At 40.1% G+C, this 18,511-nt stretch overlaps 1 protein-coding gene across 1 annotated transcript in view; it reads left to right on the forward strand.

Moving 5' to 3' along the window:
* The window catches only part of Dhc93AB (Dynein heavy chain at 93AB), a 780,004-nt gene that overhangs the window by 610,437 nt on the left and 151,056 nt on the right, over positions 1 to 18,511 (forward strand). Inside the window, exons 56-57 of the mRNA XM_068228295.1 lie at positions 9,461 to 9,694; positions 14,006 to 14,132. Coding sequence (XP_068084396.1) covers positions 9,461 to 9,694; positions 14,006 to 14,132 — 361 coding nt within the window. The remainder of the gene's footprint in view (positions 1 to 9,460; positions 9,695 to 14,005; positions 14,133 to 18,511) is intronic.

The raw sequence follows: 18,511 nt of genomic DNA on the forward strand, positions 1-18,511 counted from the left end.
TCATCGCCTTCAATCATTTGATAAAAGCTACCTCAGTACAGAATTTACTGTCTATAATAGCACCACGATTTTCATTTTCTGAGCAGTATAAACATATTTTACTGTTTGAAGAAGGCCAAGGGCAATTTTCTTTTGATTTTTGAATTCTCGCTTCGTCTATATGTCTCCTAAGTAGAGTATCGCACTGAATCTTGAAATTTTCACTGTATGCTTCGCTTTCACTTGGACTTGTCCCTGCCACTGCTGGAATTTCTATATGATGAGAGAAAAGGCCAATTACTGGATGCTTAAGTCTTCCGTAAGTCGTCCAATTCTGTTACTTTATGCTTCTTTATCAGAAATGAATCTATTTTGAACATGGACAGACTGATTTTTATGTGATTTTCGCTATTGCCTTAAGGATCTGTCAAGGAATGGAAGGAATCCGAGCAGTAATGGTTTCTGAGAAACTGCTCAAGGAAAATGATACCATTCGAACATTAATTTCTATATTTTCAGAAATAAAAATTTATCATTTAGTGAAATATAAATAAATCAAGAACAGCTGCTTTTATTTAATATCAGTCAGCATTGGAATTATTACCTCCCAGAAGTTTGTCATCAGGTGTTTAAGCTGAACAGTTATGGACACAAGGCCTTGTAAAATGTTAGCAACATTATTTCTGTTGTTGCGTCTCAGTCCCATTGCTTGGGGCAGACAGTCTTGTTAGCCTACATTATTTAGAGTGCAGTGCAGAATCTCTTTATGCAGGCAATTCATTCAAGGGAAAAATGTATGTTTACACAGTTGCCATAATAAGTTAAGAAGTTCATGTTTTATCTGTATTGACATATATTCAGGAGAATAGGTAGGAGATTATTGAGGGAACAGGAAGTAATGCTTGCCATTAGCAAAATGAAAAATGGAAAAGCAACTGGTCCAGATGACTTACCAGCGGAAATCTGGAAAATGCTCGGAAAGCCTGCTTCAGAGTTCCTTGTCTCACTCTTCAACCGAATCATCGCCGAGAAACAGCTTCCACACACATGGACAACTAGCACAACAGTTCCAATCTGGAAGGGAAAAGGAGATGTGAGTGATTGCTCGACCTACCGCCCTATACGACTCCTCTGTCATACTTTCAAGATCTTTGAACGTGTACTTGACAGCAGACTCAGATGTATTGTCTCTGTAACACCAAACCAGTGTGGATTTATTAAGGGATGCAGTACCATCGATGCAATCCATGCCACACGCCTCTTGATGGAAAAGCACAGAGAGAGACAGAAGAGTGTACACATGGCATTTCTAGACCTAGAAAAGGCTTTTGACCGTATCCCACACGAACTTATTTGGCGAGCTCTTCGCTGTCATGGCGTCCCTGAAGAGTATGTAAGCTGGGTGCAACTTCTGTATCGCAATTCCACTAGTGTTGTCCGGAGTCCTGCTGGAATCTCTCCGCCTTTCGATATCACTGTGGGTGTTCATCAAGGTTCTGCCCTTTCACCATTGCTATTCATCCTCTGCATGGATACGGCAACAGCTGACATACAGACTTCACATCCCTGGACCCTTCTTTATGCCGATGATGTGGTACTTGCACAAGAAACCCGTCCTGAACTCCAGCATCAGGTTCAAACGTGGAAGGACAGACTGGCTGAAAATGGACTGCACCTCAATATCCAGAAGACAGAATACCTGGAATGTGGCCCCCAAACCAGAGGTACCATAAGTATCAGTGAGGAAGACCTGCAGAAGACCATGCAATTTAAGTACTTAGGATCCGTCGTCACCTCAAACTGTGACACCACTCCTGATACTCGGATGAGGGTAAATGCAGCTTGGCTCAAGTGGAGACAGGTCACTGGAGTCCTCTGTGATAAAAAGATGCCTCAATATCTAAAGGCAAAAGTTTATAAGAGTGTGGTACGGCCAGCAGCGATCTATGGGACTGAATGTCGCCCCATGACGAAACAACAGGAGCAAATGTTGACAACCATGGAGATGAAGATGCTTCGATGGTCCATGGGGCTGACCCGATGTGACCACATAAGGAACACGGACGTCCGGCAAAGGTTTGGTGTCGCGCCCATCATAGACAAAGTGAGGGAAGCCCGTCTCCGCTGGTACGGCCACGTCATGAGAAAACAGGACGACTCAGTTGCCAAAACAGCGCTCCACATCAACCCAGAGGGAACAAGACCACGAGGAAGACCGGCAAAGAGATGGACTGACAACATCAGGGCAGACATGCACAGTGTTGGCTTAACACCAGAAGATGTCAACGACAGACAGAAATGGAGGAGATGTAGCAAAGCAGCAGACCCTGCAAGTCGGGATTAATGCTAAGAAAGAGAGAGAGGTAGGAGATTATCCACCTTCTTCTTATGGTTTACCTTCACATTATTATAATTTTTAACATGTTTTTCTTTTCTCTCTTCCCTTGCAGTCATTGAAATATTTTCCTACATTGACACAGTCAGGAGGATATTCTTGAGCTTAATCCACTGGTTGGCCTACAAAAATTTTTTTTTAAGAAGCTTGGTCATACGATATTACCCATATATTATATGGTTTTAATTTGTAACTGCTGATGACTTCCAATCAACCACATAACTTTGGCCAACATTTTTAAACATAATTTAAGAAGATAAAGTGTCAGAATATATTCTGCTACCGTATGCGACAGTAGACGATACTACCTGTGACTGTCTGGCTGAGGGTCTGACGGCCGATACCAAACCAGAAAAACTAAGGGAAAACCAATAGCTGCAAGCAGAGGAGTTTTCCCTTAGAAGCTTGGATAAGATGAAACCTTTGTGTGGGAAATAACACATAAATTCATCAGCTGCTGCCTTGCAGTGAGGCAGGGGACTGCCAAAGGCTAAGGGAGACCACCTTGAAAGAAAATCCTCTATTACTGTAGGCCTAGCAAGTCAGTACAGAAGCACAATGCAGTTGCTTTCAAAATTAAAACAAGCCTTGAAAAGAAACATATTCTGAATGTCGACAATATTTCAAGTACTCTTGGAACTAATGACGTCGTGTCCGACGTTCATTCAAGATGCACGAGAAGAACCGATCATAGAAACAAGCTTCAGATTGGAACCTGAAATGTTATGACTCTAACAGGAAAATACCAATATAATGGTCCGTTATTGGACATTATAAATTTTCCAGCTAACTCATTCTTGGCTACCTGCGTTTCGCCCTCGTGTGCTAAGTTAGGCTCGTCAGTTGGGACTTAGCACACCACCCAAGATGCAAGGCTAGTGCATACCGTGGAGGCATCATCATCAAAACGTTGGTTCATTCCTCCCCAAAATGGGGAGGCGGGCCATCAGCTGAACTAAGCAGCTCTTCGGCCAAGAGAAAAAGAAGCATTTACAGAGAAACCTAACAATTGAGAAGTATGTGTAGTACATACATGTGGGAGAAAGTGTAGCAGGGGCGTAGGGGGCCGCGAGCAGATAAGGGGTCCCCCAGGGCGGGTCCACATCGCACCCTCCGGGGCCAACCCCCATTGGGATCACCTTTATTGAGGGCGGAGGGAGGTGTATCTCGGGCGCGCAAGTTGAAAGGACTATGTACAAGAGATTACAAGAGTATTGACATAAGAGCATTTACATAAGAGTAGATGGAACGATATGTGGGTTTGAGGTAGGAGGGAAGTAAAGAGAAGGTTGGTAGTATTGGGACAGGAGGTAATAAAGAGTGGTGGTGATGTTAGAGACGGAAGTGTAACTACTATTGTACATATTCACTGTAACAATCTCTTTCTGTAATGCGTGCCCGAGATACGTTACTCTTATTCAAATTCTCCTCTCCTTTCCCTCTTGTGTTCACGGGGGTTTGCCTGCGCGGGGTTCTTTGGGGGGCTTCGCCTTGGGTCCTGGCTTGTTGTGATGGTGCCCTTACGCCAGATTCCATAACTTTTTCATATTCTGGTGTGTACGACACACACCTAACTTTTAAAGTTTCTGCCCCTTCTATTTTTCTCGCTCTACGGCCTAAGAGCTCCTAAGTAGAGCTGATGGCCCGCCCCTCCTCGCTCGAGGAGAGGAATGAAATAACTTGTTTATGTTATGTTATGTTATGTTATGTTATGTTATGTTATGTTATGTTATGTTATGTTATGTTATGTTATGTTATGTTATGTTATGTTATGTTATGTTATGTTATGTTATGCCTCCATGGTATGCACTAGCCTTGCGTCTTGGGTGGTGTGCTAAGTCCCAACTGACGAGCCTAACTTAGCACACGAGGGCAAAACGCAGGCAGCCAAGAATGAGTTAGCTGGAAAATTTATAATGTCAAATAACGGACCATTATATTGGTATTATAAATTTACTCATTCAGGACAAATATTTTAGGTTCCCCATGGGAATCAATATCTACATCATTTGATGGCCAGGCAGGCATCTATTTTTTTTAAATGAGACATAGCTCTCATAGTGCATTGGCACTGCTGGTGGCTTCAAATAGCCTATGCAGTGGCCTCCACGGTGGTGGTCGTCGATCAACATATCCTTCACATGTCCACACTTTTTTCGGCTGGGTGGCCCTCTTCTCTGCGCACACTCAGTCGGCCCAAGCATAACTAAACGGGCAGACGCCTCGTTGGCTGTCGCCTCCCCTATTCACCATGACTTTTCATCTTATTCTTGGTGTGGACCCCGCTATCGACGAAAATCAGCTTTTCAACGTTCTTCCCATCCGTGCAGTCAGGAGGCTACATGATCGCACCACTAATGACATGTCAACGCAGATCGTGGTGCAATTCTTTGATCACGTCGACACGGCAGCCCTTCAAACCAGTGGAGTAAACATCAATGGACGGCTTTATAAGGTGGTTCCTACTCCCGAGTTCATCGTTCAACAGTTGCGCTCTGACCCCGGCGAACCTCCCAGCGTTTATCTATGTCCCCCTCGCACACTTCAGCATTTCCCACCGCTCCCCACCTCTGTAACGACCACCCTCACTACAACTACCACCTCCACCCATTCTGCACTTACCCTCCCGAGTACTTCCACTCTTCCTCCTACAATTAGTCACCCCTCTCCCATCATGTCCACCCCTGCCCTCACCCCATCCGTCACATTGCCCAGTCCCCAACAGCCCCCTACCACCACCACAGCTGCCACCGTCACTGCGCAGCCAGCTTCCCAAGGAGAGTCCGCCACTGCCGCAGTTCTTCACCGGCCTCCATCTTCGAGCTGCGTCCTTCGTGGCATCGACCCTACCATCACGGAACAGGACATATTGGGGGAACTCCACATGGTAGGCGTTCCGGCACTTCGAGTGTTCCGTATCTACAACAATGCTGGCCCAACGTTTATGGTACGCCTCCAACTCCCGTCAGATGAAGACGTCCACAAACTGATCACCTCTGGCGTCCGCATCCGTCGTCGGCACTACCGCGTGGAACATTCTCGCTCCCCACCCCGTACTGTGTGCTCCCCACCCATCAGTTCTCCTCGTCGCCCTCGACCGGACCCGCCACCCACCCCACCCCCGCAATCGGTTTACCTACCTGCTCCCCAACCCCCAACTTTCCTGTCGCCCCTTCCGATCCTCGACCTTCTTCGTCTTCTCGCTACCTCCATTACTAACATCACAACCACCCTCTACTACCTCCTATTACAACATTACCCTCCTACTCCTTACTAAACCTTTCAACCAAACCGCAAATTGTCCACTCATGTTTTGTTTTCCCGATGCTCCTGGGTGCGGTCCTGCTCCTCTTGTCCACCCTCGACGACCCGGCGCCACAAGCGCCCTCAATGATTGTTTTTACCAAGTGCAATAAAGTGTCCTTCACGTGCATTTCTTTCTTTCAGTGTTTATTACTCGCTACGTCTCTATGGTTTCTTTTGTGCGATTTTATCGCACTTGCTGCCGACGTACTCCGAAGGACAACTGAACACTCTCTTCTAATTTCCTCCTTTTTCGTTATGTCTAGAGTTAACATTGCAGCGTAAGAAGAGCTGCAGGCCAATTCTGTTTATTTTACGTTATAGTAGTGCAATGTAAGCAATGCTGCAGGACTTTCACAATTTTCTGTTTCAATTGTACCCTTCTACGCAGGGACATTCTACATATTATTTTACGTATGTGCATAACATACCCGCTAGATCTTGTTAATCTCACTCTCCCTTTCTCATTCGCAAGGCCCAAGAGCCGCTAGTTCGGCTGATGGCCCGCCCGCTGCACTCGCGGCGGGAATGAAATAACTTACGTTTCCTTTCCTTTTCCTCCACGGTATGCACTAGCCTTGCGTCTTGGGTGGTGTGCTAAGTCCCAACTGACGAGCCTAACTTAGCACACGAGGGCAAAACGCAGGCAGCCAAGAATGAGTTAGCTGGAAAATTTGTAATGTCCAATAACGGACCATTATATTGGTATTATAAATTTAGTCATTCAGGACAAATATTTTAGGTTCCCTATGGGAATCAATATCTACATCATCCAACAGGAAAATGCGAGAAAATCACAGATTTAACGAACTGTAGACATATTCACATCCTAGAGCTAAGTGGAACCAAATGGAAAGGTTGCAGCTCAAGAATGTTAGAGGATGGATATAAATTCTATTGGATTGGTAATCCTGCAGTGATGAGGAATGGAGTTGGTTTTATACTCTCATAAAGACATTGATAATATAACAGACATCTCATTCATCAGTGAGAGATTAATCAAAGCTAAAATATGCCTAAAAGGAGAAACCCAAACTGTGATCCAAGTTTATGCTCCTCTGCAGCGTTGTAGCGTTGACCAAAAGGCAAGCTTCCTAGAAAAACTAAAGGACATCATTGATGAAGAGAACATAGTGATAATTAGGGATTTTAATTCCCAGGTATGAACTAATAGGTCAGGTTATGAAGGAATGATTGGGCCATATGGATTTGATAATGGAAATGAGGAGGGTGAACTTCTGCTTGATCTATGTACACGAAACCGACTTCTGGTGAAGAACTCATGGTTTCAGAAATGGGATAGCCACAAGATAACAAGATACAGCTGGTTGGTAGCACAGATAAAATATGTGGAAAAACAAGCGGAAGTGTTAGAGAGAAAAGAACTTGGTGGAATGACGAAGTGAAAGAAGCCAGAATGAAAAGGAATAAAGCTAAGCTCTTGATGTGGCTAAGGATGACAGAAGAATCAACAGCGACTGAATAGACAACAATAAATTGGAAGAGATGGCAAAAGAATATAGATACAGGAAGTTGGAAGTTGAGAGAATTGTACGGGAAGAAAAAGAGAAAAGTTGGGAAGAATTTACAACTAAACTGGAAGAAGACAGTAAAAGGAACATGAAAATGATAAATGGATTAGTAAAAGGTAAAACATCAGATAAAGAAGCAATTACAGCTCTGGAGACAGCAGATGGTAATGTAATTTGCAGTATGAAAAATATCAGGGGTACAATGGGACGGTAGTTTGACAAGCTCCTAAGTGGCCCTAAAGAGATCTCCGTTGAGGATGTAGGACAGAAAACACCAGAGGAAGATACTCCAATTACATGGACAGAAGTAGAGCAAGCTCTCTAAGTGATAAGTCAGCAGGAGCTGATGAAGTTACAGCTGACATGATTAAAGCTGCTGGTCCACCAGGAATACAGTGGCTGTATAGAGTTCTCATAACAATATGGAAGGAAACGAAATACCTGAAGATTGGACAAAAGGGACTATAGTTCCTATCACATGGCCTTAAAATTACGGAGAAGATTATTGAAGCCAGGGTAAGGGATATACTAGAGCCTATCTTAGAAGAGGTAACAACATGGCTTTACAGATATAAGAAGCACAACAGATCTGATATTCTCTTTGAGGATGTTGGCAGAGAAACACAGGAAAAGAGGAAAAGACTTAATTATTGTGTTTATGGACCTTGAAAAGGCGTATGAAAATGTTCCTAGATCAACTATTTGGAAAAGTCTTAGAAAACTTGGTGTACCGGAGTACCTTATTAGGAAGATCCAAATGCTATGTACTGATTGCAAAAGCTGTGTCAGTATTGGAGATGGTCACTCTGAATGGTTCAATACATTCAATTTTAAAGGATCTAAAAAGAAAACGAAATAAAGATCTTCAGGCGTTTGCAGATGATGTGGCAATATGGGATGAAATGGAGGAGAGATTGCAAAATAATCTGAATGCATAGTGTAAGAAATTTGATGATTATGGAATGAAATTGAACCCATCATAAACAGTAGCATTGAAAATCAGCAGGCATAATACAGAATGCAACATAAATCTACAGGACTACCAAGTTGAAGCAGTACACCAATTCAGATATTTAGGAAGCGTAATGGCTAGTAATAATAGAACTGAGATAGAAATAACAAACAGAGTGTCCAAAGGCTCTAACCTTTACAGTATCGTTAGACACCTATTATGGGATGAGAAGGTCCCACAAAGAACAAAAATGATCCTGTACAAGCCATATTTCATTCCCATCCTTACATATTCTCTGGAAACCTGCACACTAACATCAAAGGATTGTAGTAGGATTCAAGCCTGCAAAATGAAATTTCTTAGAACTTCCCTCCAAAGGACCTGGCTAGGTCACATAAAAAATGATTAGATCCAGTCTAACCTAGGTCTAAATGAATCGATGGAGGAAAGACTTACATCATCTAGACTTAAATGGTTTGGGCATGGTAAATGAATAGCACAAGATTACCGAGTGCTTATTTGGAAAAGAGAATAACAGTAGAAGACCAGCTGGAAGACCAAGATGATGGATGGACCAACTGAGGGAAGACTTGGAGAGAAGAGGATGGAATTGGGAATCTGTCATGGACAACAAAATCTTTTTGAATAGGCAACTTTGGAACAAACTTGTTTTCAAAAACCCTACCTGGCTCGGTAGAAGTGCAAATCGATTATGATGATGATGACGATGAAAGTGGTAACATTGTGTTGTGTTAACTGGTACTATCAACAAATGGGACACACAAGGAATAAATGTGCACTGAGTGACATTTGAGACTTCCAGTCCAACAGAACTTGTTTAGAAGTGATCAGTTCACCAAACCTGTTATTTGAATTCCACATCTGGTGTGTCAAGTGTCTTTTATATTGTTGTTATATATTTTAATGTGTGTTTTATGTCTTGTGATAATGCATACTGTAAGGGATTTTAATGACTGTATATACATTGTATAATTTGCCGGTTTTTAGAATTATAAGGCTGGTTGGGTTGAAACCAGTCCCTTAAATTGTGAAATGATCTAAAGATCTCTTGGTCATTTTACTTGTAGTGTGGTGAAAGGCAGATAACCTTATACCTATTCTCCTCTTGCTATTCATAAAATGAGGTAAATAATTTTCCTGATGGAAGGAAATCTTTGAAGAGCCAGGGAAATTCTTTGGCGAGCAAGGAAAATTCCCTTGCATATCCCACCATTAATTTGAACCTTGGTGTACCTGTAAGTCCCAGTATACTTCTAAACAAAGTTTTATTCTTTCCAGAGTGCTTTGGGAGAATCTGTAGCACGTTTTATGTCCTTTGTGCATACATCAGTGAATGCTACGTCACGACTATATCTTCAGAATGAGAGACGCTACAATTACACTACACCTAAGTCTTACTTGGAGCAGATTAACCTGTATACAAAGCTATTGAAGCAGAAGAGTGCTGAACTGCATGGAAAAGTAGAACGTCTTGAAAATGGCTTGAAGAAACTAAAAAGTACAGCCGCACAGGTAAAGTGTTGTTTATAGACCAAACTTCTCCTACTCTGGCTCCTTGGCTGAATGGTCAACTTAATGGCATTTGGTTTAATGGGTACTGGGTTCTATTCTGAGCTAAGAATGGATATTTTTAACACGTTTGGTTAATTCCTTTAGTATGGGGCTAGATGTTTGTTATTATCTTCATATACATCTTCACTTAAATACAGTACATCATACTACAGATAGTCGTGTTACTATCTGAGTAAAAAGAGACCACGTGTGACAAGTGTTTTTGACGTCGAGTGTGACGAATTTGTAAGTCATTTAGGAGAGGATTCTAGTGATGCAAGAGACAACGAATCTTCTGATCTACAGGGAATCGAGCCTATTGCAAGTTGAGATTAATTAAATATCTATCACGTAAGGAAACGTGCTGTCTAATTTTCATGGCAAATATATTTCATAGCAGTGATAACGTATTTTTATCATCTCAACCAAAGCAGCTATATCCGTAAATTTACATGTTCATATTTGCATAAAGATCACGTGGACCTTTTGGAGTGATATGAAATGTTTATTTATGCCTACGTTACTCTTTCGATGGAAGGAAATTTTGTTAATTTAATTTTTTTTTTTCAAAATGATCCTTCCTAAACTTAGGGTGCGGGGATTATTTGCATAAATACGGTATATTAGGATAAATACGATGACAGGTCAGCATTGGAATAGGGAGCTACAGAAAGGAAAAGTAATGAATGAATGTGCAAACACTAAGTAATGTGCGGGAATGACGTCTGGAATAGCAAAAACTGGTTCCTATGGCTCCAAGACTCACTCTACAAGCCATGCCTGCTCTCATTATAGTGTCCTGGAGTTATATACTCTAATACGACTGTAATTTGATCAGAATATATGATTCCCTTGTTTCAGACTAAACAAATTGTATGGAAAGTCTTTAGACGTCCCTTCACTCACTCTATCTGGTACCAAAATTCCGTATGAAAGCTCGGAAAATAATCTAGGTGTTGTTATAAATGAAAACCTAAATTGGAATGAACATGTCACACGTATCTGTAACTGGGTATATGCCTCACTCCATCCTCTGAAATATCACCATATCATTTTACCGTTAAATATGAAAGTCAGGCTTATAAAAACATTAGTTCTACCTTTATTCTGCTATTGTGATGCTGTATTCATAGATGCTTCGAAAGAACAAATTAGAAAAATACGAAGCACCATGAATTCCTGCATCAGATTTATATTTTCATTACGCTACGACGCTCATGTCACACCTTATTACAAGCAACTTTCCCTCCTGATATTTGAAGAACTCAGAAATCTTCATGTAGCCCTGTTGGTGTACAGATCACTAACTGAGAGAACTCCCCTTTACCTGTCATCAAACTTTACATACCTTTCCTCTTTTCACCAGCATAATACACGCTCTGTTACTACACTTGCCATTCCCTTTAGCAGGTCAGCTGCCTATACTCGCTCATTTATTGCGACGGGAAGTAGATTATGGAACTCTGTTCCAAATAACATCCGAAGTAGTAACTCACTGGAGTCTTTCAAGTCTTCCTACAGAAGGTATCTCTGCATCTTGTTGGGTGAATGGTGATGTATGGATATGTGTATAATTTAGTTAATTTTTCTTTAAATTAATTTAAACTTATTTATCATTAAATTTCATTTAGTAGTTTGACAAATGATATGTTCATATTGGTATAATTATGATGTTGTATTCATTTTGAATTTATGATACAAATTAGTTTCTTTTAAAATATTTAATATTCTCTACAGTTTTTCTGTATAATGACATGGTTAAGTGTAAGAGAGGAACATGAGTCCTAACTTTTCCACTATTAAAGACAAATAAATAAATAAAATAAAAATAAATAAATAAATAAATAAATAAATAAATAAATTGCCACTAAATCAAAATTTGTGTGGGGACTATGACATAAGTTAATATAATACTACTATTTCAACCAAATACAATTGTACTAATGAGACAACTTAATCTAGTGTTAAGCAGTGTTGAAAACAAAAATAGTAATCGAAACAATATTCATCAAAAATAGTAATTCTAAGTTTCTCATAATAATATTGAGTAGTAGTATGAAATATCCAGTGCAAATTAAATGTAATGGAAGACAGGTAAGCTACCAAACTAGTTGTGTACTTATTAGAAATGTGACTAAATTTCATAGACTTTATACGTTTATACTAGTGATATTTGAAAACTACATTAGAAGCAGAATACGGTATAAGAACAAATAATAATGTTGATTGCTACAACCAGAGTCGAAAGGTGTAATGTTATTTCCAGACTACCAGATAAATTATTTCATTACTATGTGGCATAATGCATTCATAACAACCAATAAGACATTTAACTTAAATGGGTTGTATACAAGAGAAATAGTAAATATTGCACGTTCAAATTTGCCCCACTTATATATGGAAGACTCACTCTACTGGGCGACTGACTCTAACCAATAAATGGGCCACTGTTATGTGAGCGTGCGCAATCTTTCGCACGTTCAGGCATTAATTTTTGCTAAAATAGGCAGGCAAATAAGCACTTAACATTTAGGGAATAGGCAGTAAAATAATTAAAATAGGCATTTATATTGATAAAAATGGGCACTAAAATTATAAAGATGACTTAAGCTACATAACACATATCTACATCATGTTTTAGTACTGAATCTTACATCCCGCTGTGGGTGGGGATGATAGAATAACGTTAACAGTATCCCCTGTCTGTCGTAAGAGGAGGCAACTAAAAGGGGCACTAGGGCCTCTCAACTTGGAAGTGTGGGCTGGCGACCATGGTTCTCCTAGCTGAGCCTGGGGTTGCTTTCACTTACTTGTGTCAGTCTCCTCGCTCTTACCCCAACGGTATCAGGTTTCTGGACCTTGTATGTATGTATGTTGGGTATTCAGCCCGAAGGCTGGTTGGATCCTCAACAGGTTCACCATTAACTGTCATAGATAGCCTAGGTGTCACTGAAGAGGCGTACTAGGAAAATGAGGAGTGAGGTAGTTTCCCGTTGCTTTCCTCACTGAGCCAGAAGTTGCTATTGCACATCAGTCTGCCAAGCCCACTGAAATGCATGCACCAACCGACCCAATGAGTGACATTTTCACACTATTCACAGCAGGGACTGGCTGCATAAGGAATGGCATTACTAGCATCACTCATACCTCAGCCACTTTCATATTGTCAAAGCCAAGTATAAGACTGAGACAGGTCAACGAAAGTAACAATTTTATTCTAGCCCATACCAGCAGACATAGTGCACTGTAAACACTACATCTTGCCAGCAAAGACCTTAGGAAGTTGATTATTTTCGTGCCGTTCATGGCCCTTTCCTTTCTTTTGCCAATAACTTCATTATTCAAAGTGTCAGACCTCTACCATTTTCCTTATTATTAGTGTTAATAGAAGATGGTTACCAAGTTGTTCTTTCTCTTAAAACAATTAACACTACCACCACTTAATCTTACGTAGCAGAAACGGTACCTGGCAACCTTCTCGACCATTTGGCTTATGGAGTGAGTTTTCAGCAGGGACTTCTGTAATATTAAAATATCACTTATACAAATGTATTTTTTATTTAAGTTAAAATAAAATTGTCTTCTTTATTATTAACATAGTACATTGGAATCATATTGTCTTTTCTTTCCACGGTTTAACTTTAATATATAAATAACAGTAGAAAATATCAACAACAACTCAAAAGAGGCAAGGAAGAAAAAAAGCACTAAACTATCAAATAGGCACTGGAAGCTAAAACAGGCAAGAAAGGTGAAATAAAAACTGGTCCTTCCATTCCCAAATGTACGGAAGTATGTTTGTGTCTATTTGACACTTCGATATAAACACCAAAATAAAAGAGGTATTTTGCCTAACTTCCGAGCTCTAGTGATGAATTTTGACTTAAAAGATATGACAATGATGACATAAGTACAGATAAATGGCACATACCTTTAAATGACAGAATTTACTAAATTCTTAGGCATTGTTCTAGACAGACAAATGTCTTGGAAGATGTTAATTAAATATAAGAAAATCAGAATGTTTTTATTTTATTGTATATGAATTAGAATATATGTTTTTGTTGTGTATAGGGTATAGCATGATGACTTCTGATAACTGCAAAGTTCTGTGGACAATAAATAAAAATGTAATAGTCATCATGTTAATTCTTTGGGTTCTAAGCTCCATTCCAATCATCCTGTCTTTGAAGTCTACTGTGCACTTTGTTGTTTCTCTTCCTTTCTATGTATATACAGTACATGAATAAAATAATTTTTATTTACTTCCAGGTTGATGATCTGAAAGCTAAACTTGCTATCCAGGAAGTTGAATTAAAACAGAAGAATGAGGCAGCTGATGCTTTGATCGAGATTGTGGGTATTGAAACTGAGAAAGTTTCCAGAGAGAAAACACTCGGTAATGTACTGTCTTATTTGTATTAACAAATGGAATGTTTATGTTAATCATGTTTCTGGTTGGCTAGTTTGTGTTTCCCACATGAATTAGTTAAAAATTAAAATCTAGCCAATGCACAAGGGCTATAGTAATTTCAGATGAAATGAGAAAATTACAATCGGAACAAATGAAAAAGTACTGGTGTGGCTAGTAATGTTAATAATAATAATAATAATTAAATGATTAGAATTTAACTGCTTGTGGGATTCCCACTTCCATGTGACAGGCAGCGGCCTCCTCAAAAGTGAAAAGGGATATAGCAAATAAACTGGGATTTGATGGAACAATATCAGTGTGGGACATAGTCAGCGGCAGGGAACAGTTTGGGGGCGAAGGGAGGGTGGAACTTAGACCATCAGCCCTAGTGGGTATGAAAATTTGACAGGAGGAGGGGGTTTGGGGAAATCCCAAAATATAATTAATCTTACATTTTGAAAGTGCTAATGGTTGTAGACACCAGAAAGTAAATCAATTAATTAGTTAATCAGTATACTTTATTTACAAATGGAGGTATTAGCACAAGTAACAAATTTGAAGTAAATACAGTAAGCTTCATTAAGACGTTTCTGCACATTTGAACATGTTAAGCGAGAAAACGGACTACTGAATATACGAATAAAAACTATCCAACAGGGATATGGAAACACTAGATACGATTTTTTCTGACATACATTATACTGCCATATTGTGACACATCGCTATAACACTAGGTCGTGTACACGAAAACAGTCCGAAGGCGGTGGAGTATAAACACCATTCCAGAAAGGTCGTGAGGCAAGCTGCCCAAATCTGAGAATCGGCATTTCATGCAACTTAATAGAGAAGTCACCGTAGGACCATTGTAAATTAACATTTCAACACAACCTGTTACGAAAAATAAAAAGCAACTTTCAAGGAAGATAATCAATGCAACAGACAATCAATAAGAAACTTGAAGACTGTTATACACATCGATTTTAACATAAACAAGATCAAGCCACCTAGTGTTTATACAAAAAGTGCCTAATTACAGATGTTTTAAATTTGCTTTTAAATATGTTCAATTAGAAAATAAGTTTCTTAATATTACCATAGATGCAAATTGTAATTTAAGTACCTTTTTACACACCACATCACTAAAATCCTCCCCCTTATCCCCACCTTTGCCCCGCTACCCCCCAAATTTCAGGCACTTTAAGCAATAGCTTTAAGTTCCCATGGGAAAGAAATTTAAGATTTTAATGTACTTACTAATCAAATTGTTAATCTAAGGTATTTAAAGACAGCTGAAGGTGACGACTAAGTGGTCAAAATATGTCATATGACAATGTTTTTATAATTCTGCCAAAAGGCAAGAAATAAAGTATTGATTAGGTGGTGTTTTAAATTAATTTGTTTAATAATTTGTTGATGGCATTTTACATCGTGTATCCGCAGGTACGGTGCAAATTATATCTACAATTTCTAAAGATGAGAGGAAAGTATAAGGTGTGAAAAAACATGAGAGAACAAATATGGAAACCTTTTCCGCTGGCACTTATAAAATAACAAGTGTACTGAAAAGTGTAACAAACACCAGACAACACACATGAAAACACGTGCACCGGAGCCAATAAAAATATTGGAAGTATCATTGTAGATCACACTCTTTCTGAAACAAATGTTGTTAGAAGCCTTTTATTTTGGAGCAGTGGATTATTAAGCATTATTTTCTGGTCTCACTCTTACACAATGAATTGGAGGTTATGCTCGACCATGTGTGACTGTTTGGAATGACTTTCACTGCCATTTCGAAGTCGACAAAACTTCGACCAACTTGAGTGATCGAGACGAAACTTGACAGTGTGAGTTCAACATTCGTAACCTCTGCTCATTAAAGATGTGGACGCCAGTCCACTTTCCGAAAATGAAAGAGGATTTTAATCTTGTGTTCATTAGTAAGGAATTTTGCAACTTTTTCCATATCCATAACTAGGTAACTAGGTTATCACAAGACAAATGTGCACCACGCTACTCAGTTTCACATGATTATGTTCCTAATCCAGATATAGGCTACTATATCACGCGACAAATATTCGCTGCATTTCACTGCACCACTCAACCCCAAAAAAATTTCTAACTTCTGAATGGAATACGAAATACACACACAAACAGGGCTAACCGGCAAGTAAATCTGAACATTTCTGAGGCTAACAGCTTGCTCCCTGAAGGTGAAACTTATCCTGTGAAGTTCAGGAATTCAAGGTCTTTTCCTGTAATCATGCAACTGTGGCAATGGCTATTACCTGAGTTGGAAATTATGTTTCTTTCATGAGGGATGACAAATAACATTTTCAGAGCTAGGAAGAATGTGATCATACTAAGCGGTAATAACAAAAATTCTTGATGCAATACGCGAGTTATTTTTATATAGATCTAATATGATGAGAATTGGCACTTTGAATTTACAATGTGCTAAGCGGGAAAACATGTTAATGAGGAACGCAGTAACGAGGTTTCACTGTAATTAAAATAACCCGGTAGCAGCTAGGGACCCTCTTTGGAGGCAGCCCTGCTGAGGGAGTGGTACCCCTGCCTATGTGAGTCCCAGAGCACAGTGACCCAGTGTGTAACATCTGGTTAAGGTCTCAGCTCAGGATAATGAGTGAAGACCTCAACGGAATCTGCAGCGGGGAAGATGGACTTCAGAATGGTGGAGATTGCAGAAGAGGCAGCCCAGTACTTAGGGAATAGTATGAGTACACTATTCATCAGCAGCATTTGTTTCCCATGTTACGGGCGGCTGCAAGGGCACATGTATTCCCCATATAAGGGGCAGCCTGAGTAATTGCTGATAGTAGCTCTAAAATGCCTTTGGGAGTGACGACCCCGTCTTAACAATAGCCTAAAAATGAGTGATGGTATACCATGATGATGATGAGGGGAAATAATAATTGGATGGGCTAGCCGCCAGGCACCAGCATATTGAGATGATGCCATCTATTCTGCCTGCATGTCAGTTTCAACATTCCATTTTATTCTGCCAGATCACAATAGTGAATTAAAACTCTAGTGGCTAGCTGTAGCTGACATTTTAATGAATTTTGTCCAGTAGACAACAAATGTGCCACCTGAGAACTTTAACATGCCAGCATTGTAGGACATGGAGTGCTGAGGTTATTTTTGTAGCCGTCAGAAATCCAATGGTGCTCAATAAGTGTGAGAAATATACAAGGGCTACCTGCTCAAGGCTGGAGCAGGTTAAAGAAGCGAGGCCATATTACCCGATTTGTGACAGTCAACATTGGGACAATGTCTGGATGCAACCGCAAGTTAGCTGAATGACTCGAACTACGACGGGTAGACATTGCCTGTATGCAGTAGAAAAGTGGAAAGGTGTGAAACCCTGTGACGCTGGTGAAGGATACAAGCTCTTGTATTATGGCAGAATAATTTTCAAAAATCACGTGGCATTTGCCGTCACCAAGAGATTACGAGATATCACCATATAAACTACGGTATATATCTGATTGCTCGATTCGTATCAAAATTGTTGCTGGTTAAATGACAGTATGCACTGTCTCTTGCAATGCACCACAGGTATAATGCCCAGTAAGGGAACAAGATGGATTTTTGTCTGACCTGTTGTCATATATCCACTCTATTGAAGCTAGCAAACATTTGTTAATCGGTAGAGACATCAACAGCCATGTTGGCTACTCATGGGGTGGTTTCAAACATGTGCATGTGGATTCAGGTCTGGCATGCGTAACAAACCTGATGAACGCACCTTGGAGTGCAACTTGGCATTAGTAAATATATTTTTCAAGAAACGCCTATCCCACATTATCACATATAGCAAATTGCAAGTCACAAATTGATTACTGGATGCTAAAGAGGAGGGATCTGTGGCTAGTAATTGACTGTAAACTGATACCATCAGACAACATCCCTCCTCAGCATACGCTCCTGGTTCTTGAATGTCAGCTTCACTTTTGCCCACCTGTCCGAACTTATACCACCATAGAATGAATCAAGTGGTTAAAGCTTCATGACAAAGCAACAGTCCTAATGAACATCACCTGTTCTGTCCTTAATTCTGACCACTTTGTGAAGGATACAATGGGGTAAGATCGCTTCACAGATTCGATCGAGTGCGAAGGTAGAAGTAAGAAACCAGCAAAGCAGTTTGTGAACAAACAGGTCTGTCATTGGAATGATGAGGTTCGGCATGCAGTGTAGTCCAAGAACAAGAACTGACACCAATCTGGCCCACTGTAAGGAACTCATATCTGACACCAAACAAACAGCAACCATCAAAGACAATTACTTTCATGGCCTCTATGAATGATTAGATCAATCTGGAGGAGCCAGTCCTTTCT

The sequence above is a fragment of the Anabrus simplex genome, chromosome 6 (genome assembly GCF_040414725.1).
Source record: "Anabrus simplex isolate iqAnaSimp1 chromosome 6, ASM4041472v1, whole genome shotgun sequence".
Classification (NCBI taxonomy): domain Eukaryota; kingdom Metazoa; phylum Arthropoda; class Insecta; order Orthoptera; family Tettigoniidae; genus Anabrus; species Anabrus simplex.